General features: G+C 40.8%; 1 protein-coding gene across 5 annotated transcripts in view; it reads left to right on the top strand.

Annotated features, from left to right (window-relative positions):
• The window catches only part of CACNB4 (calcium voltage-gated channel auxiliary subunit beta 4), a 221,513-nt gene that overhangs the window by 179,227 nt on the left and 16,715 nt on the right, over nt 1-25,571 (top strand). For all 5 annotated transcript variants that reach the window (XM_031451401.2, XM_031451398.2, XM_010985625.3 and 2 more), the window contains 7 exons: nt 30-106; nt 1,607-1,626; nt 1,850-1,930; nt 3,370-3,428; nt 11,225-11,334; nt 16,484-16,635; nt 18,380-18,475. In XM_031451401.2, the coding sequence (XP_031307261.1) occupies nt 30-106; nt 1,607-1,626; nt 1,850-1,930; nt 3,370-3,428; nt 11,225-11,334; nt 16,484-16,635; nt 18,380-18,475 (595 nt within the window). The remainder of the gene's footprint in view (nt 1-29; nt 107-1,606; nt 1,627-1,849; nt 1,931-3,369; nt 3,429-11,224; nt 11,335-16,483; nt 16,636-18,379; nt 18,476-25,571) is intronic.

Genomic DNA, 25,571 nt, shown 5'->3' with positions numbered 1-25,571 from the left:
GAGTCTTAAGTTCCTTTTCTGTATCTTAGGAAATCCAGTGGAAATTCTTCCTCAAGTCTTGGAGAAATGGTATCAGGGACATTTCGAGCAACCCCCACATCAACAGGTGAGGGTTTTAGTTGGACTTTTTTTTTAATGGAATGTATTCTTTTCTTAATATTTGAACATACATACAGGTATTTTTACTAATTTGGGAACAATCTAAGGCTTGATTTAAGGATTCTTCTACTTAACATTTCACGGCACAATTGCTTTCCATAGTAATTTGACTGGATTTTAAGGGTACTTGTGATGCTAAAAATTCAGATCATTGTAATATAATTCTGTAAAATCTTCTTGCCCTCTATTGTATAAATCATTCCGCAGCAGGTTCATTATGCCACCCAAGAACCCAGCAGACTTTAAGATGGCAAAGGCCAATTAAAAAGTTAAAAAAAAAAAAACAGTTGTAAACGCTTAAGAAAGTGCTCTGTTCCAGTCTCCATGTGAAACTTTATGATATATTGGTACAGCCTGGGCTGTGGAGATTGGGAGGGTTGAAGCAGAGAATGAGGGTGGGGCCAGTTGATCTCATTTCTGTTTGGACAGCAGACAACTGAGCCATGGAATTAATGGTAATGAAGGGACAGTGGGGGCCCAGTCAGGAGTTGTTGTGCATTTAGAAAGTGTGGAAGTATTCAAGCAGGATTTTTTTTCTTCCACCACATTCCCTGACTCCTATAGGATAATTTTATTCTGGCCAGAGTTGATGCCACATTAGGGCATCTAGGATTACCCATTCAGAATGATAAGTCCGAGATCTATCCTGGCCTACTGTAACTGCAAGAAACTGGATTGGTGCCAGAACAGATCTGAGTATCCAGGTTTTTGTTCATGTGAATCCTGATTTCCAAGGTTCTGAACCAGACTAGGTCTCTGGGTTGCCCCCAGCTGGACTGGACCTGCATGGATGACCACAAACCACCCTTAATCAGATATTGAGTATATTTTGACTCATCCCCATTTGTTGGACATCTAGATCATTGCTGCTTTTCACTATTACAAACAAGAAAGAAAAGGAATAACTGATTATAAACTTAAAGTTAAGAGCAACATGGTAGGAAAAAAATGTGTCAGTATTCCGGAAAGTGGGCAGAAATACTTAAGAACACATAAAGAACTGCAAAGTTTCCTTTTGCCTCACCAAAATTACAAATCTAAAAATAACTGGTGAATGAGGCAATGATCATGATCACCCAAATTGTTATTCCAAGTTTCTTTTTGTCAGACTTCATTTGTCCAAGTTGCTCTCAGCCACACTGCATGCTGTGTCCAGCAGGGGAACAACCAATGACCCAGCCAGTGTTGTTATGAAGTCCACCCTCCCCACCCAACATGAAATCAGGATCTAAGGTCATTCGTATGGGGAGGAAGTTGTCTGTTTTTGCATTTGTCTTCAAAATTGGCCTGTCCAGAATGAAATAGGAAAGGAGTGCTCTGCAGAGTGGGTGATAGTGAGATGACGAGAATTCTGGGGACAAATCAGTACATTCTCCCATCTTTTAAATTCGTGTGCTACCATTGACAGATTGCATATGTTGATGCGGTTCTCGTTGTTGTCTTTTAGCAAAACAGAAGCAAAAAGTGGTAAGTGGCGTTTCCTTTCTAAGTCTACTGCTAAGGTTTCTATCCACACATGCCTGCGATGCTCCATTTCAGTGACCCATATGGCTATAAAATAAGGGAGGAGTCTCCCTAGCGGGACCTACGGTCATCATGTCTTGTTTGACCTGAGGATTGTGAGTGTTGTGGCTGTGGAGGAGGTGTGTTTCTCGTCACCGTGTCACGCGCGTCCGATCGTTTTTTTCAGACGGAGCATATTCCTCCCTACGACGTGGTGCCATCCATGCGTCCGGTGGTGTTAGTGGGGCCGTCACTGAAGGGTTATGAGGTACAAAGACGAGTCTGTTCCACTTCAGGTCTTGATCAAGAACGTAGGGGACAGCCGGTTGGCATGTGCTTCCCCGGGGTCTGCTTACACATGGGTCCCAATGGAAGGCAGCCCTCAGCATGTGAGGACGGGGGTGCAGTGCGGGGCTTACGTGGCCCTTTGCTCTTTCTTCCCTCTCTGCACACTTCTTTCACTTATTACATTGTTTAAAAATAGCTCCCTCAAGGGGGAGGATATAGCTCAGTGGCAGAGTGTGTGCTTAGCATGTACGAGGTCTTGGGTTCAATCCCCAGTACCTCCATTAAAATAAATAAGTAACCCCCTAAAAATAAATAAAATAAAAAAAAGCTCCCTCAAAATATTTATAGTGGGAGGCTCTGGTCAAAGGTTTGCTCTGCATTAAATTAAAAGAAAAAGACTTTGTCTTAATGTTCCCATTGCTATTAAAAACAAGAGTATGAACAGTACAAGGGAACATGCCAGCAAACCTAAACCCTCAAAGCAGCAACATATCTCACCTTACTAGGTGCTCAGGACGATGGTGTGTTCCACCAAACATTTCTCTGCTTATTTATTTTAAAGGAAAAAAAACACTCCACTAAAGACATTAATGAACTCCTTCAGAGATTAATAGAGCAATACCAGGTAAGAAGGAAAAGAGTAAAGGCTTAGATGTACTGCATTTCAGATGTTGCCATTTTGACTTGATGCCAGCATGGATAAGAGTGAGTGGGGTTGGACATTAAAATCTGAAGGTGGGCAGCCTCCAAGGCCCCATTCCCACTGGGTGAGCAAGATGGCTGGCACATAGGAGGCATTCAGTGCACATTTGTTGGGTGAATTAATGAATGTCTTCGGGGCTGATTTAAGAATCCATCTCCTCCCCCCTCCTTTCTCCACCTCTCCTCCCCTCCCCCTCTCAGTGGGGACTGTCAGAGGAAGAACAGGAGAGTGGGCCATAGAAATCCAGCCCTGAACATGGAGAATTTCCACCAGCGTGCACAGACCAGCAGGAGGCAGAGCCCAGGGCTGGCCTGAGGAGCTCTAGCTACTCCCCACTGGAGGCAGGCACCACTCAGGCAGGCCAAGGACAGCTTGCACCTGCACACAAAACCAGCCCACCATGGTCTCCTGATGGCAGCTCTATGCCATAAAAAGAGATGAGGGTCTAGTTGCCTTGGGTCTAGTGGACACTGCTGGTTCATTCCTCAACACCCTGGAGAAGAACCGAGGAGAGGGGAATTTAGGAAGTGCAAATGGTTAAATTTGACAAACCCCTCCCATGGTCACCTGCCATGTCCTGCCCCCACCAGAGGACAGGCTGTGATAAGGTCTTTGCTCAGTCAGGGTGTCCTTCCCTTCCGGCTCTCTCACTTTTGGCTTATCTCTCTCTCTCTCTGTGTTTGCCTCATTCTTTTTTTTCCCTCACCTCTGCAAAGGTAACAGACATGATGCAGAAAGCCCTGTTTGATTTCCTGAAGCACAGGTTTGATGGGAGGTGAGACATACAGATGTTTTTGTACTTTTTATTTGCCTTTAACCAAACATGTGTGATGGTTTGTGGATCTATGTTTCCAGTGATTGCAGATGTTTTCTAATTACAAGTTAAGTCAGTATTCAGAGGAGAATTCAATGAAAGCATTCTGAAAAATGTGAAGTTATGATGAATAGCATTCAACCCCTTAAAGAAAAAGGACCTTGAGAAGGAAATTAATCCATTTGTTTTATTTACATATATGTGCTAGTCTTTATTTTCTCACTTCTTAGTGAATTCATATCAAACTTATTTTTATGAAAAAAAATGAACATATAGAGCATTTCTGACAAACATGGTGGCTCGCTGGTCAAGCTGGGGAGTGTCACTTGGGACTCGTGCGTGCGCGTGCGTGCGCATGTGTATCGTGTGAAGGTGTGAAGTGCGGAATGTCCTTGAAAGAGGAGTGCAGGGACTGTTTTCACCATAAACCTCCCAAAATGGCTATTTTGTAGGGAATTCAGAATTCTTTGGATGATTAGTTTGGGGCTTGTTTTATTAGAAATTACCTTGTTATTTTATTGGTTTATTTTGTATGTATCCTACTATGGCTCAATCTTTAACCATTATCAACATGGTTCAGTCTTTATCAACATGGCTCAGTCTTTAACTATCAGATAATTTTGTCATTTAAGTTTTGTTAAGACATTGTTTTAAGACATTTAAAGATATCTAGAAAGAGTTTCTGTATTTTGCAGAGAAGTGGTAAAAAGTCCATGTTGAGTCAATACTAAGTACTAAGCTCAGCACTCCATGTAAAAATAGCCACATGCAGATACCTGAAGATGCATGAGAAATGAAGAAAACTTAAATAGTGTGTGCTGAGAAGTATGGATAAATGCATCCAGCTTACCAAATATTTAAGTATTTGAAGATATTTTAAAAGCATCCACAAATAGATTTTTTTAAATATGGTATTTTAAGAAAAAAGCAAACATGATAATGCTTTAAGTACAAGTTGTATATACGTGTCAAAAGGAAAGCTGTCTGGGGGGAAGGGTACAGCTCAAGTGGTAGAGTGCATGCCTGGCAAGCACAAGGTCCTGGGTTCAATCCCCAGTACCTCCTCTAAAAATAAATAAATAAACCTAACTACCTCCTCCCCCCACCAAAAAAAAAAAAAAAAAGGAAAACTGTCTGGATAATTATGTTAAAAATATTTGTTAGTTTCTGGAACTGTATACAAAGAAAATAAACTGAGATTTTTTAGCTCCAGTAATTGAGATGTTAGTTTAAGAAATCAGAATGCTTCCCTGCCATTATGTGAATTGCTACATAGCTTAATACAGGCCAGGCTGCCTTCATAAATAGAGCCCAAAATGTGTAATGAATCAAATGTGATGGATGCTTATTATTGCTCACATGACAGTGTAAGGCAGACGTTCCTCAGCTGGGAGTGGGTAGTGCAGGGGAAGGAAGGACTGGGCAGAGTTTGTTCTGCCATCACTTGGGACCCTTGGCCTGGGGGTGGTCTCTCCAATGAACTGGTAGGTAGGGGAGCCAGGAAGTGACTCACAGTGATCCTCACATTTCATTGGTTAGAACGTGGTCCCGTGGCCATACCTAATTGCAGAAGAGGCTGGGAAGCACAGTCTAGCTATGTGCCCAGGAGAAAGAGGAAACAGATTTTTGTTGAACAAATAACAGTCTACTCCATTGATCTAGTAGACACAAAGGGCTTAATAAGAAAGCCATACCTGTATCCTATTCTTTAAAAAAAAAAAAAGCTAGTCAGAGAATGAAGTGATTTCAAAGAAAACAAGTGAAAAGCACTGAAGACTAGAATGTTGGAGTTGGCAGGAAATATAAAAGTCCTTTTATTCTAATCTCTTACTACTACTACTACTCTTTGAAAAATTTTGGCTCTTGGGAATTCAGTTCTTAAAAAAAAACATTACAAAGAAACAGCTGAACTCTGACTCTAACTTGATAATATTGGTCTTGGTCCTTCCTCCTGATGACATGGGCTATAACCCCTACCCTCATGCCGCTCTCCCTGGGTTGGCGGCAGCTAATGTGCCTGGCTCAGTCACGCACACTTCCTTCAGTTATGCTTGGAGTCACATGGTTTTAACCTGTGGTGCCTTTATTTGAGGAAGTTCTGAGCAGTGCCTTATTCTGTGGCTCCTTAACAGCCCTTGAGCCAAACAGATGCCACTCCATACACGTCTTAAGTTTGTGTTAGATTGTAACATAACTTCCTTATAAAGCCACAGTGTTATTTAAGGTTTGGAAGGTAGGACCTATGGAAAAGAAGAAAGGAATTATTATAATTTAGCAAAGAGAAAGTGAGTAACTTAATTAGTGCCTTCAAGTATGAGGAATCTGAGATTCTTCCTCAATCTTAGACCCAGAAAGGGGAAATGCTTTTCATTGTAACAGCAGAGATTTTCTTGAATCAGGTACAATTACGTGATTCACCAAGCACTTATATACACTATAGAAGATGGTTTTAATAGAAGTAGAATTAAAATTTCAGTGCCAAGTGTCCCTTGGGGTCTGATGGCACAGCAGAGGGGCTGGAGATGTGTGGAAGAATACAGCAGCTGCCAAAGAAATAGCTGGAGAAAGAGACTCAGCCCCAGAGAGATCTGACGTGTGGCAGAGTTGGAGAAAGCTAGACATTAAAGGTGGAAGGAGAGTGGACCTGCTTTCAAATTATAAGAGGCCAGTGCAGCAGAAAAACAATAATGAATTCATTGGTTGAGCATAAATGGAGACTTTGATAAGGAAGAAGAAATTTACTTGTAGCTTTACATTGACTCTGACATGTCTGTGGTGTGGGGAATATTCTTACATTTTGAGCCATGACTGTCTGCTGTGCTGTGTTTTAACAATTAATAAAAGGAGAGAAAACAACACATAGTCTTTAATTGAAACCAGCCAAGAGAACAATTACACAGCAGGCTTTTGCACAGCAAAACAGCATAAACAATATGTTCTAAAGGAAACCTACTCAATGTTTCATTGGCTATGAATGCAGTAGGTTAGACAAAATAGTCAGGATAAAGTCTCCTCTTTTTCAGAAAGAGCAAAAGATGCCAGAAAAAAATTGGCTAAAATGCTTTCTTCTTCAATACTGTTTTTCAGATCTTGATTAAAAAATAATTTAACAAATTGGATTAAAACTCCAGCATTGACTATTACAGAATCATATGCATACCTTTTAATGATACTTTGGAAATAATTTGAGTCAGGGGGGAGGGATATAGCTCAGTGGTAGAGCACATGCTTAGCATGCACGAGGTCCTGGGTTCAATCCCCAGTACCTCCATTAAAAAAAAGAAAAAGAAAAAGAAATGATTTGAGTCAGTTTAAAGCTACTTACTTTTACAATTTTATTATTATTAATTGTAAGGCCTAACAAGAATCTGTGTAAGAAAAATGAAAAGCAGAATACCAAATGCTTCCCAAGGGAACCCCTGTACACGTGGATAGCCACACGTAGTGACAGGTCCCGTGCACAGATCATAAGCTTAGTGAGCCTCACAAGCTGCCACAGTGGTACCAGCCGGGCGGAGACACAGTGGATGCACAATGACGTGGAGCTTTTCTCTCTTCATTTCACGCCACAAACATTCATCGGGGATCATCCTTTCAGATGAGGTTTGTTCAGCTGGTTGAATCTACCATTCATAGGCTGAACAGCAAGCAGTCAAACCAATTGCAGTTTGTTGACCTATGCTAATCATTTCAAATCCTGATAAAGTTGTAATTTTAGGCTTTTTGACAACTGGATCAGATCAGCTCTCTGGCACTTATAGGACACTTTGTAAGTGATGTGATCATGGCCCCAGATCCTCAATGAACATACAAATGGGATCTGAGCTATTAGCCAAGGAACACTTTAAAAAAGAAAAGAAAAAGAAAAAGAAAAAGGGTTTGAGAAAGAATTTGAAGAAAGAAGACTAAGAATATAATTTCAGGAGACTCAAAGAAGTAGTATTTATCTATAAAAGGAAATAGCAACAGTTGATGCTGTCACAAAGCAGCCAAGAAGTGGAAGAATGTAAACAACTTGTAATTGCAGTCAACAAATGGACAAGAACAAGACATGCCTTCTGTTTCGTAACCAGTATCATCCTCTTATCATCTCTTCCTGCTGCTCTCTATTTAAATGCAATCTCACTGGGGACACTCAAACACTAGAGATGATTAACTGAGCATGTTAATGCCAAACATGAATATTTATATTAACAGGTTTTGATTACAACTTATCTGACCTTATTCTCCCAGCCCCGAAATACATATACATTTCATGGACTCTGGGAATGGGAGAGTTCATGGTAGACTGCTAACTTTTGAGAATAGGGTATAAAGAAGCTGTCTCCTTCAAGTCTCAAATCTCCAATAATTGCCTTGTATACATTATATATGTGCCTATCAACATAGGATTCTATGAATGATTATTTAAGAAAGCACTTTTATATATTACCTGGTTTGCTCCTAATGACAATCCTGTGAGATAGTTGATTATGATACGGATGCTCAGAAGATGGCATGACCTGTCCATGGTCACTCAGACAGCAAGAGGAAGATCCAGGAAGAGTACTCAGATCTACATATACCTTTCATTCCTTTTCTCCTGACAGTGTGCTGTTCTGTTCTTTGGAATGTTTTTCCTTTGTGAATACTGAGTTGAAACAAACAAACAAACAAACAAACAATATACTACCAGGGTTGCATATTAGATGTAGTAAGGATGGAGTGTAGAAGGATCTTTAGCTGTTCCATTACCATCATGGAAATACTAATTATTTTTTAATGAATGCATCTCAACTGAGAGTACTAGAAAAATCACAGAAAACTAATACTCATAGCACATGATGGATTGCAGAAATTATGATGCATTCCAAACCAAAAATAAGCAACAATGAGGGTTCAGATTTACTAGATCTAGAGATACATACTCAGTCTGCAGGGAAACTGAATTTCTGTTAGTCTTTTATCCCCTGGCTAGTAATTACTGACACTATGTCACATAAAAGTTTCCAAGGGAACTTCTCAGAGACGAATATCAAACAAGATACACAGAAGTGCTGAAAGACAGTAGAAGATCTGAATATAGCAAGAACAGACATAGAAAGGATATCACTTTAAGTAAAAAAAAAAAGTATAGAAACTAGATAGCATCGATGATGAATGTAATTACATTGCTCGGGAGCCTTTTAAACCAAAAAAAGAAGTTTGGAATTGGTGTCTGATTTTGATGATAGTAAGCATTTTTGCATAGAAGATAAAAACTCCTGTTTTGTCTACTGAAGCTGTGTTTCTGGAGCTTTCTGTCTTCCCCTGAGCTCTTTCATACATGTGTATTTTTATTAAGAAACAACTTGTATTACCAAATTAGCTGGTATTTTACTGACAAATAGAAGAAAAAGAACTCTTTATTGTCCATACCTTTTTCTATTTTTGGAATATATGAAGCAGGTTTTTTTTTCTTTTTTTGTGTATGTATGTTTTGTTTTCTGGTAAAACTTTGGATGTGTTTGAAAATGACTTGATAAAAGCATGTTTATAACCCGGAAAAAATAAGAGTACACATCTGTTGATAATCCTTTCAAGTTTTAAGAACCAAGAGTTACTATTTGGCTAGTATAGAACTAGAAAATTTGATTTTCATGTAAGCAGAATAGAATCTCTGAACTCTCCCAAAATCATTGTTCTAGAAGGTGGAATTCTGTCCGTCAACCAAGTCACTTGTTTCCAGTCATATATTTGAATTGCTCTGGCACTTGACTGTTTCTAACCAGCAACTCCATTCTTTAAACAACAAACAATAAAACCAGAAACACAAAAATAAACAAGCACATCCTATTCTGTAGGTGATAGGAGCTATGACCACACAGACCACCTATGAGATTTCATGCCTCAAGTGCGGCAGCCATCTGAGTGATGGAGACTCAGATGTGGGGCTCGCTGACTTTAACCTGATTTAAGTCCTGACCAAATCAGTGTGTGGTCAAGATCTGCGCTTGATGATTTGGCTTGTATCTGGAGATTCAAGACTGATGGAGAAGAAAACTGAAGAGAATTTTGAGTCAGTTCATGAAGCACTGGCCTGATGCTTGGGGGCCTGTGCTTTTAACGACTCAAACTAACCATGTGGAACTTCCTCTCTGCATCTCACTTTTCTTCCTGATAAAATGAAGAAGTTGTACTAGACCAGTGTTTCCCAATGTCTATAAGCAGTTGAACAAGTTCTTACAAAGAAATCAGATAAGGCCCCAATGTAGAAAACAGAGATGCTGAGCTTTGCCTGGCATGGAGGGTGGGAAAGCTGGAGCCCTGCCGGCTGGCTCAGCCTCCATTTGATGTTCTCACTGGCCCCAGGGGTATTTTGCAAAATTCTTGGTTTCTGCCGAAGACAATTTGAAGATGCCTCAAATAATTGATTAGGGCCTAAAAAATTCTAAAGAATTAAAAAATTTTAAACTTCTGGACCATCTATAGCTTAGTAATAAATACGACACAAAAAAGGAGTGTTTTGCTTTAAAATGGCACCAGAACTTTTGCACAGCCTTTTGCTTTAAAGAAATGATTTACAACCACTTATGAAAAGGACTATTTTAAATTCTCCCCAAGGATTCAGGTCACTGAAGTCAAGTGAAGAGTCTCCAGAGCATGCTGACAGTGTTGTCCCCAAATAGGTGTGAGACAACATATGACTCAGTAATTGTTAATGACTCTGCCCTCTTCCCTGCTCCAGCCTCGAAAGGAGTTTGAAAGTGTGGGGATTGAGTGCCGGGAGTGTAAAAGGGAAGGGGCAGTATCCTCCTTGTCTACTCCTGGAACTCTGCCAAGCTCTGAGGAACAGAGAAAGGCCCACGATGGTAATAGTTGGCTTAAAAAGGCATTCTTTGCATTCTGCAGGTAGATCATTATCTGAGGTGGAGCAATCCCAGCTTAAGATAAAGAATTTAAAAGCTATTAAGTCCCAGAGATTCTCGTTTGCTAAATCATATACAAATAGACTCCTCTCTCCATTCATTTGCATTGTCTCTGATTTATTCTTGTCTTGCGTGACTGCAGGGTACTTTGTAACTCGTGGAAATCCTGGCACAATCCTTACATTGCCCTCAGCAATTAGCGTCATTACTGCCCACCATATGCATTCAAAGCAATATGCAAATATGCTGAAAAAACTTGTGCCTGCAGAAAAGAAGTCATATTTTTCATATTATTAGAAATGAAACATTCCTTTGGGCCTGTGGCAGAACACTTTCATGTGTCGTGAGTTAACTGTTGAGCACTAGGAATGCAACATAGCTATCAACTGGTTGATTGTCTTTGATGATCAAAATGAAGAGTATTTCCCCCTTTGACCAGCAGCACGGACACAACAGGGCAGAGCGTTTGTAGTTCCTGAAGGTCTTGTTCAAGAGCAAATCAACTGTGAATTGTGGGGAAATTGTATTGCTGCTTCCTGGAAAGAGAGTGGTTTATTCGTATGTTTCGATTCCCTCCTGGCATGGTGCTCATTATAAAGAGAACGGCAAGGCAGACAGTGCTGGAGAAAGAATGCGTTTTTCCTGGAGTCTTTTTTTGTTGTTGTTAAACAGCCAAAAACTTTCCTCCATTCTGCTTTGCTTGTAATTTAATACTAGCCAAAGCCTGTTTAAAATACTTGTGGCCAATGTTTATTATACTGTGGTTGCACCGTAGTGTGTAAAGGGGCTATTAAGTACTGCGGTTATAAATCACTTGGAGAACCCCATAACATTTTCACTGGCTTGTTCTGTTCTGTGTTCCTATCATAGGATATCAATAACAAGAGTGACGGCTGACATTTCTCTTGCTAAGAGGTCTGTCCTAAATAATCCCAGCAAGAGAGCAATAATTGAACGTTCGAACACTCGGTCCAGCTTAGGTAAGATGCTCAAATGTGGTACTTCTTCAAGCTGTGCTTTCAGACAGGGATGACACACATTGCACTTGTGAATGTCTTTTCCAGCTTGCTCCCCATTCTGAATGGGGAAGGACTGGTTAACTGACAAGAAGGCCAGCCACAGTTAGGGAGCAGAGTCCTGCAGGAGCCTGGGCCTCCTTTCTCTCAGCTCTGATTAATTAGCTAATTAGTAGTCAGGTAGGGAGAATCCTCATAGGCTCTCCTGGTCTGTTACTGCCTAATCCCGTGAAACCACTCATCTCCACTCACCCAAGCTTCTCTGTCGTATCTGTCATACCTGAGTCACAGCTGACATGAAAGGAAATGAGATGTTCGGCTTTCTCAGATTCTTAGAAGAAAGTCGGATGATGGTGTTTTTAGTGTTGATTCTGCTGCTAGCTGGTAGTACCCAGTATGTAGTCACATCTGTAAGTGGAAGTAGCAGCCACCATTCATGCCATTCAGGGAGTTTAAGCGTATCTTTCCTGGAACCCCAGTCAGAAGGCATCCTGAAATTCACCATGATGGAGAAGAAAAGAACACTCTGATTAGCCCCAACAAACATGTATGAGCAGGGCTGTGGCAGATGGATTCACCGTCCACAAAAGTGAGTCCATGCTGCAGAGAATCACAACACTCATCTCAGAAGCCTGTTGGTGGCTTCTGTGATTGCCCAGAGTGGTATAGTCCACTCATAACTTTCTTTTGCATTCACATTCTGAGAGCAACTTGTTTTACTGCCCTTTTCCTCATGGGCAGAGTAGGAAAGACAGGGTTCATCTATGCCACTGTATTTTTTTAAAACTGCTGAAAGGAGTTCTATAGATGATAGAAAACTTTTTTTTTTTTTCAGTTAGGATTTCCAAGATAGATTGCACGCCAAATACCACATCAAGAGTCCACTGAAGGTTCTGCCTTGACCCTGAGCCAAGAATTGTGCAGATGGAAAGAGACTAGTGTTGTCTCTATTCCTGGCCCGGGATTGGCACACGGTTATTGCTCAATAAATGTTCGTTAGATGGTTGCTTTGTGAAAGAATGCTAAACATACCAAGTGGGGCAGTTGCTAGCGTTTGTGAGGGCAAGATCCCAGGCACCGGTGGTTCCTTCTTTAGTCCTGTATTTAGAGCCTTCCATGTACAGAGTGAAACCATCTTAAAGGCACAGTATTTTGAATTTCAGGAGTAATCATGGCAGAGTTGATGATGATGAATCAAATTAGGTAACTGACTAAAGTAATATATCACAGGTGACAAGGATGCCAAATCAGATCGAAGACTTCTCAAATAAGCATCTGTTCTCTGCTCTCCTGTTTTCCACCCTCCTTTCCATTCCTCTCGGTGCCTTTGACTTTTAACCAGTCCTTCCTCTGATGTATAATGAGGGGTTAGAGGACACTTCAAAGAATAAGCGAGGTTGCCCAACTTTTTCAACATCTTGCACCAGCCTAAGGTTTCATGGATTTTCCTTTGAAGTCATTCCATATAATCTATGTTTCCAGAGTCAGTGGAGTGGTTGGGGTAGGGTTAGTTTAAATATTGAGGAAGAAACAAGATAATCCGTTCACAGGTTTTCTTTTTTACTCAGTGAAGTCATATACCCATCACTGGAGTTAATTGAATGGTAACCTATTATGATCACCACTGTGTGAGCCCCTTACACCCATTTGTCTGTTTGTTAGTGCACGTTTGTAGATTCTTTCATCAAATGTTTGTCAAATGTTTGTCAAACACTTGTCACTTAGGAAGTATAAGCATAACCAGGACAAAGTATCTTACCCATCGGCAAACAGAAAGAAGGGAGAGTGGGTTAAAATATTCTGTGATAATGGAATTATGAGCAAAGTACTAAAGGTGTAAAGAAAGGTAGGGAGTAGGAGGTATCTCAGAAGATGTCACAGAAGCTGTCTCTGAGCTGATTCTTCAGGGAAGTCAAGAATGTACACAGGCATTGAGAGAGAAACATTGTGTGGTTGAGAAGCCAGTAGTTTTGTGAAGAGCATGCTTAGAAAAAAGGAAGTGGGGGGCATGATTTGAGAGCAACGGGAAAGACTGAAAAAGTAGACTGAGGCCAGTATGTTAGGGCTCTAGTGTGCCTTGCTAAAGAGACCTCCAAAATAGATTTCATGAAATGTTAATTTAAAAAAATACTGATAGTATGTTTTCCATTTTTGAATAAATTTGGAAATTATGGATTAGTTTCAGGTTTCTTCACTGCAAGACATGTTGGAGGCATTAAGATACAAAGGGTAATGCACATTTGAAATTCTAAGACAAACCATTATGGTATGTGATATTTCTCTTGCAGAAAACTCCCTTCTTCCCATAGGATACCTTATGGGATTAGTGTTCCAGGCTACTCATGTTGGGAAATATTACTTTGGGCTATAGAGAGCCACTGAAATAGTTTAAGCATTTGGATATAAGAAAGATCACAGGTGACAGAGATACCGGAGCGAGGTTGGTCCAGACCAGTTGTGGTCAGGTTATAGCAGTGGTCATTGAGGTCCCTGCAGGACCACAGTCTATGATTTCTCAGAGCTCTGTTTGCCTGGAATAAGATCATGATGAATCAGCCAGGATCATCAAGATTGCTGGGTTTAAGAAAATGAGCTGTGTAGATAAATATGTCTATCTCTTCCTCACACATGTAATTTATTTATTGCAGTCCATATACATAGTCCAAATACTGGTATGACTCCAGTATATAGTGTAGCCCTCTGCAGCCTCCTGGCCTGCTCTGCCTGAGCACTTCTTTTCTTATGCCCACTGCCTAAGTTTTGTGTTGGTTAAGCAGTAGGTGTGCCTGCCCTCTGTGCTGGTCAAACACCACACTCACCTCATTGCTGGTGCAAAGTAAATAAGGCCCAGGTATTTCTGTATTACTGACACAGAGACTCAAAGTGCCTCAAGGGTTCTTTGTACCAGGGCAGTCTCTTTCCTTCACTGCCTTTTTGCTACTTCAGAAAATACTATATTCAGATTTGAAGCTTAAAGCAATATAAACTTATTCTAGTGCAGTCCTAGGCAGGAGTTATATTAAACCACAGCAGTTTAATGGAAAAAAAAAGAAAGAAAAACGTACCCCAACATCCTGAGACTGAAGCTAGAATAAAAATAAACTTTATTTTCCAAACTTCTCTCATAAAAAAATTCTTTTTTAACTGCTCTGACATTCGAGAGAAAAGGGACAAGTATGTTGTTATTACTAACAAATGTAGACTATAATTTCAGAATTTTGCAAATAAGCCAAATTGTCCAGATCCTTTACAGTGATATTCTGAAATCTAGTCATCTTTCAGAGCACCAGGAAATCTTTCAGCCATTGGTATTGGATATGATGCAAAATGATAGATATGTTGCCTTTTTGTTGTTGTTGTTGTTGGCTTGAACAACAGAAATCTATTGTCTTGCATTTCTGGAGGCTAAAAGTCCAAGATCAAGGGATCTGCAGGGTCGCTTCCTTCTAAAGGATGTGAGGGAGAATCTGTTTCACACCTCTCCCCTAGCTTCTGGTGGTTTGCTGGCCATCTTTGGCTTTCCTGTCTTGTAGAAGTGTCACCCCAGGCTCTGCCTCCATCTTCACATGGCATTCTCCTGTGTGCGTGCCTGTCTCCACATTTCCCCTTTTTATAAAGACACCAGTCGTATTGGATTAACACCCACCCTAATGACCTCATTTTGACCTGATTATCTCTGTAAAGACCCTATCTCAAAAATAAGGTTACATTCTGAGGACTAGGGGTTAAGACTTCAACATATGAATTTGGGGAAATACAATTCAACCTATAACAGGAGGGAAATCATAGAACATGTTGTGAGTCAGAAGTTGAATTGAGCAGCCTCTACTGGGTTCTGCTGAGCAATATGTTGACTCTTTAAATTCATACTTCTAGTATAGATCATGCATTAAACATCAGTGATTTTGTGGGAAGAATTTTATGCTATTATGCAAAGCCCTAGAAAGTGGAGTTACAGGATAGTCTTGAGTATTTGTGATCCCACACACCCTGTCAATCTGTTTGGTTATGGAAGGAGAACGTTTTGGTGGGTGACATTAACTTGAATTTATCCTGGATAAGCAAAACAAATCATGGGATTCTGGTACAAACTCTTTTCAATGAGGACATTTAGAGCAACATCAGCTTTTTTCCTAGGTCATCTTTGAAATCATTTAAATTAGGTAGCTTTGTATAAAAATAAAAATAAGTGAAAAAACAAAACAAGATCATCCCTCTGAAAATTAAATATTCTAACTCAGTCTTTGGACTTGACCAATAAATCAGGTGATTTATAAAGTATATATTAAAAGCTTTTTATATTTCAGAAAGCCATATTATGTTTTTGTAGATAATTAGCTTAAATATTTGCTTTAAAAAATCTGAATTGCTTTGGACGGTGAATATAACTAGATTTTTCGTTTGACCAGGTTCACACACAGATTCAGGTCAGTTGACTATTACAGCTGGCTAAAAAGATTTGCATCTAAGTGCACTGTGGCACTTTAATATAATTGCCTATAGTTTTTTTTTTTAATATTGAAAATAATTATGCCTTAGAACAAGTCCACTGGCTCTAACAGCTGAATGAAGACTTAGCAATATGCTAGTTATAAGAGAAGATCCAGAACATTTAACAGGGATACAGAAATGTGCATATTGGTCCAAACCGATGAGTTGTGAGGCTTTTAAAAACATATTCATGAAATATGAATATATAAGTTGTTGATCAGAAGACATATTTCAGTGTAACTTTCTTCTCATGTGATGTTGCTCTGCACATGTATTTCGGTTGTTTCCTAAAATGTGGTTTCAACTTCTATAGCTAAAATAAAAGTTCTTTAGAACAAAACCAGAGTCCAAAACAACATAGCTATATAAATAGCTAAATACTAGAATGAGTGTAAGATGCAAATCAAGAGAGCCATCTCAATTTTTCCCACCGTTTGGTTTTATGCCACGCTCAGCCCATCTCTCTTTAGAAAAGACCTTAAGTTAGATAGGACTATGAAAATTCAATGTGTTTTGTTTTGCAACATAGACAAACATCTGAAAGGGGGTACTGCTTTTTAAATATAGGAACTATTTAATAAAAAAATAACCATGACCTATTATTTATTGTTTCTCCTTTTAGCGGAAGTGCAAAGTGAAATTGAAAGAATCTTTGAGTTGGCAAGATCTTTGCAACTGGTTGTTCTTGATGCAGACACCATCAATCACCCAGCACAACTTATAAAGACTTCTTTAGCACCAATTATTGTTCATGTGAAAGTCTCATCTCCAAAGGTAATGAGTTCATTTCTGTCTTAAGAATGAGAAGCTTGCTTCTTTTGAAATTTTCTTTGCTCTGTGCATTTTTGTTAGTGGGCAAGGAGGATGTCATGTTGAGACCCTTTTTGATGAGCACAGTTTTTAATTCACCTATTCTGTACAGGTTCTAGAAATTTTGAGACAGCAAATAAATAGTAGCCTATTCCATCAAGAAGCTCACTGTCTATTGCAGTTCCCAAACCAGGTGGTTATGCAAGAGTATAGTAGAAACAAAAAACTAAGAAAGGTGAGGAAAAGTCAAGCCTGGCTTTTCAGAGACTTTAGGGTCTATCTTGGTAAATTTCTTGGGTAGTATTGATTCTTTTATCACCTATATTCTCTCCTCAGTTGAGAGGGTACATAGTTCAAGAAAGAGCTATATTTATCATATATAAAGTCAAATATCACCATATAAAATCTCTTATGGAAACATTATAGATCCTTACATTTGCGCTTAGGTTGGGTTCTTCAAGGAATAGAGGTATTCTGTGATTGAGCACAATGGGATATCTGCCGTGTATCTTTCTGCTAACAGGGGAGATAAAAATAAAAGTGGACAGCCTCATATTGGTCTCTTTAGACTTGGTTGTTATTTAACTTTAAAATATGATGATGTCCTAAAAAGTTAATATGAAATGGATACCCCTGGGAGGTACTACCTTAACAATCAGTTTCTTTCCAATGCCTCCAAGAGTGCATTTTCATGCTTCAATGCCAATTCGACTTCCATCCAGAACAGTGGTTTCCTCTCCCAGGTGGAGAATGTGCCCCTCCCAACCCTTCTGACCTCCTTAGCCTTCCATCTCTCCACACACTGGTTCTGTGCAGGATGAGCTTGGGAATCCTGACCAAACCAGGGCTTTTGGGAATCATTAGAATGGATTGAAGTTGTCTTAATCACTTGGAGTCTCTTTCACCCAGAACTGAAGGGGATTCAGGCTCCCTTCCCTGCAGTGGAATAGATTTCAACCCCTCTCACCCCTGTCCCTGTCACCATGGGGTCCATAAGTACAGGAATTGGGACTCCTGGGGACATATGTGCTAAGGTAGCATAAAGCCTCATAGATTAGTACTGTTTTGGGGGAAGGGTCCTATTTCAGCTAAAAAAAAAAAGAGCAAAGGGAGTATATGGAAAAATGCAGTTACAGCAGTGCCCAAAAGGCATAGGTGTATCACTGGTTTATATGTAGCAGTACGCCAGTGCAAATGTTTTGCTTAGATTTCTATTATGATGTTGTTCTGTTCATGTAAGATTAGACTGGAATGCCTTAATAATTATCAATGACAAAAAGGGTCAAATATATAAATGACTCTGATATTTATCTGACATTGAGATAGTGAACCAAAATAGAACTCAACTGAATTTGGACATAAACGACCTGGTACAGATCAGTTCCTCCACTTTTACGAGCTGGCTTTCTTTGAAATCTCTGGGTAAAATGTAGGGCGAGAACACAAGATCCCAAGACCTCCCATGGAGTGAGAATAGGATGAACATATCAAATCCACTATAACTGAAAGCCAGTATAAATGGATGATGTCATTACAGAATTTATATATATATATATATATTTATATATAAATATATATATGACTTGTCACATTATGTTTTCTTTCTTTTAATACTCAGGGCTACACAGACTATGAAAAAAGGTCTTAGTTTATTTGATTTTCTTTCAACTCGTTGAAAGTATCACAGATTCATGTCTTCTTCTATCAGGTTTTACAGCGGTTGATTAAATCTAGAGGAAAGTCCCAAAGTAAACACTTAAATGTTCAACTGGTGGCAGCTGATAAACTTGCACAATGCCCCCCAGTAAGTACAATCATTTTTTTGTCATGCTCATTCTTGACTGGTTAGGAGAGGTTGGTGGTTTTGTTTTGTCTGAACATATATTAACATTGTCATTCTTATTATAGATGGTATGTCGTGGTGATGGTATGTTGTCATAAACCTAGAGGGTTTCTTGGAGCAAACTGCTGCTCTCGTGTTGGCTGCTCAGGCATCCAGGACTGGGTGGCGTCTGCCACGTCACAAGACATGAACTTAGTGTCCAGGGTCCAATGTCCTTACTGCTACCTTGATTGCCCTGCAAACACTCAGCAAACTACTTAACCCAGTCCTGTGGACACTTTTATGAAAAGGAAAGAACCAATAAAACATACTGATTTGATTTTCCTTTAACTTTTCTGCCAGAAAGTTCCGCTAGGTGTAGAAGATTATGACACTGAAAGTTAAGAACTTCTTAGCACTAGAAGAGCACTGTGGTTATAGCAGGTAAAAAGGTCAGGGTTAAGTCAGGTGACAAACCATATTATAGCAACTTTTCTTCTAGTGCCGTTGCCAGCAAACAGCTGCTGAGCAGGAAGCCAAGGAAATGGCGAGGAGGTGGGGGCAGGGAGGTGACTGCTGTCATGTGGGTCCGCAGAGGCTGATCACTGTCTACACCTGCTCGGCTGACTTACTATTTCTGTGCCTGTGTTTCTCTAAAGGAAATAACTGCTTTTCCAACTGATTCGATTCACTAGGTTTTATCATATGTGTGTGTAAGGATCATTAATGCTCTGTGGAAGCATAAAATCCAATCCAGATATTTAGAGAGGCAACATAGCACAGCTGTTAAACGTGTAGACTCTGGAGCCAGACTGCCTGGGTTCACATCCTCCACGCATCCACACTAGGGATTACATCCCGAGTTATGTAGTCTTGAGCAAATACCTCCCTCACTGGATTGGTGTAAAGACTGGATGAGTGACTGTGTGGTAAAGCTCTTGGAACAGTGCCCAGCACACAATAAGCACCTAAGTGTTTCTGTTGTAATTACTGGATGTACTTTGCACTATGCCATGCCTATCTGTCAGGTTCTGTAAAGATCTGAGCTGGTCTGGTTCACTGTTGTATCTCAGGTTCCTGTCATATCAGGTCCATGAGAAATATTGAATGAATGAAAGGATGTACAGGCAGGAAGAGGACAAGGTAAGAATAAGGATGTACAGGCAGTGCATCCTCTCATTAGATGCTTACAATGGGCCAGACACTGTGCTAGATCCTTTACATAGATTCTCTCTAATCCTCACAGTCATTTAGTAAGCTGGGTAGTATTATCCCCATCATATAGTTGAGGTAACTGAAGACCAAGATGTTAAAGGATTTTTGTAAGGTCACACAGCAAATTATGATTAGATTTAGATCTATCTGGTTGCAAAGCCAATTTCCTCCCCTCACAATCCAACTCACCTATTCACACACACACCCCTAGTGGTTGCCTACCTGCAGATGATTTGGATAGCTCAGAGTCTGGAGTGCTATGTTAAGAAGTCTAACTGCACATTGCCGACTAATGAAGCCCACTTACACGATGGAATGTATGATTAAAGCACTGAGCAAATGTAGAAGAATTTATTTCCCACTCCCTGACTCTGTAACATGTCCCAGTTGAAGGAGGCTAACCTTTATTGAGTAGCTCCCAAAAGCCAGGAACTATGCTATTGTTTCCCATTTTTTAGAGCAGTCTTACAAGGGTAGTTATATCAGTTTGGATCTTCTGGGAAGCAGACACCTGGAATTCGAGGTGCAGACTTATGAGAGGAAATGCCTATGAGAGGGAAAGGGAAAAGGGACAGAACCACAGGGAGAGCCTTCAGACCTGATGCACTTCTGACCCTGTGAAAGGAAAGGGGGACAGGAGGAGAAATGGGTGGGAGGAGCTTCAGACTGCGATGCAGCCTGGAGAAAATCTCCAACATGGAGCTGGGGATCCCCAAAGCAAAGGTTGCCCCATAGAGAGCCTCGTGTCAGGCAGAAATGTTCGGGCTCTAGTCCTGTGCTGTGTTCAGGCGGTGGCAGGGAGCAGCCCGGAGAGAGCATGGCTTTGCTTGAATGCCACAGTGGATCCTGAGGGCGCAGCGGCGCGAGGCTGCTGATTGCACTGGTCACAGCCAGCTCTCAGTCCAGGGGAAATCTGCACGCACCTCTGTGACCCCCAGAGTAGATAACCCTATCCTTACTTTCTCCAGGAGAAATCTAAGTCCCTGCTAAGAAATGTGTTGGAGGTGACTGAATAAGTGAGCCCCAAGAGTCAGCCCTAGAGCTTTGACTCCAACAAAGCTCTGTCCACTGTACCGCTCCCAGTCTCCACGTCTCCACGTCGCCATGTAGTGTAGATGGATCTCTGGTCCCCAGCTTTGCTGTACAAGAAATAGCTCATTTTCTACTTTGACCCCTAGCCCAGGGGGCAGGCAGGAGGTTTAGCCATGCTTGCAGCTGCCTTTACTCTAACCCAGGACAGAACAAAGACTCCAAGTGGTAAGGGTGGTGTTGTCGAGGAAGTTGAGGGAGTGAGGGGAAGAGTTCCAATTCAGACAACCATTGACCAAATCCACGTAGTCCCTAAGGATGGATGCTCGGCTGCGTCAGACCTCATCCGCAACAGAGGTCTTTGGCAAGGCAGGGAGACACATAGCCCCTGCTCTCTGGGGCTTTGGCAAGAGAGCTCCCTTCTCTTCTCTGTCTGAGGGAAGGGAGGTATCTCCCTTTTATCCCCTCTTGTTGCTATTAAAGGGACTTCCTCTCTGCTTTTGTTGTACCTAAAAGCATCCCCACCTTCTTTTGTTTCCAGAAGCAATTAGCACAAAATGTTTCCAACCAATTTAGGCTTTGGGAACACAAAATTCAGAAGGGGAAATGGAGAGCTGGCAATTTCCTGCCACAGACACCTCCCTCCCCAACCAGACAAGGAAGCACGGACGCTGCCACCTGCTTGAGTGGTGGAAAAATAAAGAGGGAAAAGACAAAAAGAAAAGGCACGGATTATTATCTCAGGTTTCACTGGCCAGGTCTGAGTTCAATGTAGAGACATGCACTGGGAGGGCAGCACCGGCACTGTGAGGTCCCAGGCATGGCACTAAGATCTGCGGGAGTTCTGGGAGCAGATCTGGGTGGATTTGAGAGCAGTTAGGCCCATCTAATTTCATTTGACACAGTGATCAGACTCACCCACCAGGGTTAAGGCGTTTCACAAGTCTGCTCAAAGGCACATGTTGACAAGAATGGGAGGGCTTTCCAAGTAAAGAGCTTGTCTCTGACTGCCTTCAGCTGGAGGCAGCGGCGGGGGTGGAGTGGGCTCCATGAGCCAATGTCCGCAGTGTTGTGGAAGGAATCTCCTCTGGTGAAGGTTAAAGGATGTGGTATCTAACATCCCTTCTCAGCTCCAACACTCTGATTCTATGTAGATTTTGGAAGTGATCAGCTTAGAGATGTTATTGAAATCATGAGTGTGGTAGAGCCCAGGGAAGAGGAGAGTATAAAAATAAGCAGAAGACAGGGAGGGTGTAACTCAGTGGTAGAGTGCATGCCCAGCATGCACAAGGTCTTGGGTTCAATCCCCAGTACCTCCATTAAAAAATAAAAATAGAGGAGTTCTGGTCAAGATGGCGGAGCTTACCTCTCCTTGTGACTACAACGAAACCATAACTGAATGCTAAATAACCATCAAAAAAAGACTGGAACCTAGCAAAAAGATCTTCTGCAACTGGAAACATGAAGAGGGATCCACAGCAGGATGGTAGGAGGGGCGTGTTCATGATATAATTGGGACCCATACCCCCCAGGTGGGCGACCCACAAGCTGAAGACTTGTTAAGTTGCAGGGGCCCTCCCACAGGAGTGAGAGCTCTAAGCCCCATGTCAGGCTCCCCAGCTCGGGTCCTGGTATTGGGAAGAGAAGGAGACCCCAGAACATCTGGTTTTGAAGGGCAGGGGGGCTTGGGTCTGGGAGCCCCACGGGACTGGGGGAAATGGAGACTCCATTTGCTTGGGAAGCATACACAGAAATTCATGTGCACCAGGTCCAAGGGCAGAGGCAGTGATTTCATAGGAACCTGGGCCAGACCTGCCTGCTGGATTTCGAGGGTCTCCTGGGGATGTGGGGGGTGGCTGTGGCTCACCCAGGGGACATAAAAGCTGGTGGAGGACATTCTGGGAGTGTTCATCTACATGAGCTTTCCTGGAGGCTGACAACTTGATTGGATCATAGCACCAAGACCTAGCCCCACCCAGCAGCCTGTAGGGAAGCCTCAGGCCTAACATCGTACAGGGTGGGAACACAGCCCCACCCATTAGCAGACTTCCTAAGCCACAAAGGCCTCTAGACACAGCCCTACCCACCAGAGGTCCAGGACCTAGCTTCACCCAGCAGTGGGCAGGCATTGGCTCCTCCTGCCAGGAAACCTGCATAAGCCTCTAGTCCAGTCTCATCCACCAGGAGCAGATAACTAGAAATAAGAGAACAATGATCCCAAAGCCTGTGGAAGGAATCCACAAACACATAGAAAGATAGACAATATGAGGTGGCAAAGGAATATCTCCCAGGCCAAGGCACAAGATAAAATCCCAGAAGAAGAAATAAGTGATGAGGAGATAGGTAATTTATCTGAAAAAGAGTTTAAAGTAATGATGGCCAAGATGTTCAGAGAACTCAAGAGGAGTACAGATGCACAGAGTGAAGTTTTTAGCAAAGAGTTGGAAAATATAAAGAATACCCAAACAGAGTTGAAGAATAAAATCACTGAAATGAACAATACACTAGAAGGAACCAAGAATAGACTAAATGAGGCAGAAGAACAGATCAGTGAGCTAAAAGACAAATTAGTGGAAATCACTACTTCAGAACAGAAAAAAAAAAAAGAATAAAAAGGAATGAGGATAGTTTAAGAGAACTCTGGGACAACATGAAGCACTCTAATATTCACATTATAGGGGTCCCAGAAAGAGAAGAGAGAGAGAAAGGACCTGAGAAAATTTTTGGAGAGATAATAACTGAAAACGTCCCCAACTTGGGAAAGGAAACAGTCACCCAAGTCCTCGAAGCGCAGAGAGTTCCGCACAGAATCAACCCAAAGAGGAACACACCAAGGCACACAGTCATCAAATTAACAACAATTAAGGATAAGGAGAAAATATTAAAATTAGCAAGAGAAAAGCAACAAATAACATACAAGGGAACTCCCATCAGGTTATCAGCTGATTTTTTAGCAGAAACTCTACAGGCCAGAAGGGAGTGGCGCGATATATTTAAAGTGATGCAAGGGGGAAACTTACAACCAAGAATACTCTATCCAGCAAGACTCTCATTCAGACTTGATGGAGAAATCAAAAGCTTCACAGATAAACAAAAGCTAAAAGATCTCAGCATCACCAAACCAGCTTACAACAAATGTTAAAGGACCGTCTCTAGTCATCAAAGCAAAAGAAAAGAGAACAAAAAGAAGAGAGAGAGAGAGAAAAAAAAAGAGACCTACAAAAGATTGCTTTGGCTGTTCGGGGTCTTTTGTGGTTCCTTATAAATTTTGGAATTGTTCTAGTTCTGTGAGGAATGTCTCGAGTATTTTGACAGGGGTTGCATTGGATCTGTGGATTGCTTTGGGTAGTGTGGCCATTTTGATAGTTTTGATTCTTCCAATCCAAGAGCAGAAGAAATCTTTCCGTTTCTTTGTGTCATTTCAGTTTTCAGAGTATAGGTAACCTCCTTGGTTAAGTTTATTTCTAGGTATTTTGTTGTTTTTGATGTAATGGAAATGTCTCTGCCAGTTATAAAATTCTGGTTTTTGAAGTGAAAAAAAAAAGTGAATGAAGGGCCACAAAGGGCAAAATAGCCTTCTTTTTAATGGGTGAGTTGTATTCTACTACATATATATATTATGTCTAATATATATATGTGTGTGTGTGTATATATATATATGCTGCATCTCCATTGTCTATTCAACTATTGATGTGCACTTAGGATGCTTCCATATCTTGGCAATTATAAATAATGCTGCTGTAAATAGCAGAGTGTATGTATCTTTTTGAGCTCTTATTTTGTGTTTGGCTTTATTTCTTTGATAACTATGTAAGTTTAAAAAGCTAAAGCTCTAAACATTCTTAGAAACAATGAACAGTACATATATGTAAATTAAAAAATATATGTGCAGTAAAAAAAAAATGATCTATCAAGCCATGAAAGACATAGAAGAAACTTAAAAAGACATATTACTAAGTGAAAGAAGCCAGTCTGAAAAGGCTACAAACTGTACGATTCCAACCAAATGACTTTCTGGAAAAGGCACAGCTACAGAAACAATAAAAATATTGTGATTTCCAGGGGTTTGGGGAGAGGGTGGGAGGGAGGAATGAACAGATGGAGCACAAGGCATTTTTAGGGCAATGAAATTATTCTGTACTATATACTATAGAGATGGCTACATGTCATTATGTATTTGTCAAAACCCATAGAATGTACAACATCAAGGGTGAACTCTAATGTAAACTATGGACTTTGGTTGATAATAATGTGCCCCTATTGTTTCATCGATTGTACCAAATATGCCACACTGATAAGGGATGTTGAGGATAGGGGAGTATATATGTGTGGGTGGGGAGGGCTATGTGGGAACTCTGTATTTTCTGCTTAATTCTGCTGTAAACCTGAAACTGCTCTAAAAAATAGTCTATCCAAAAATAAATAAATAAATAAACAAACCTAATTACTTCCCCCCAAATTAGCAGAAGATATATCAAGTCACCTAATAGCCTTATGGTTTCAAGACATCATTAAAATCAAATACTTCTACAGAATGACATGTGGGCATGTCTGAGGATGTGATATGCATGGTTAAATCAGACAAACTCAAATATTTAGTTATCTCAATTCTGTGTAGCTCATTTGCAATCAGATCTCTTGGTGAGAACTAAAATACATTCAGCAAATATTTAAACATTAGGCCTGTTATCTTGCTAGGTGCTGGGGAGACAAAGGCACTGTCCTGTCTTCAAGGAGTGCTTAGTCTAATAAGATTCTAGTTGCTTAAGTCAACTCTTGGCAAACAATTTGTTAGATTATAAATGTCCTTACAGATACTACTTGGTAAATCTTG

The sequence above is a fragment of the Camelus dromedarius genome, chromosome 4, assembly GCF_036321535.1.
Source record: "Camelus dromedarius isolate mCamDro1 chromosome 4, mCamDro1.pat, whole genome shotgun sequence".
Taxonomy (NCBI): Eukaryota; Metazoa; Chordata; class Mammalia; order Artiodactyla; family Camelidae; genus Camelus; species Camelus dromedarius.
This window is presented reverse-complemented; position numbering and strand designations above follow the sequence as displayed.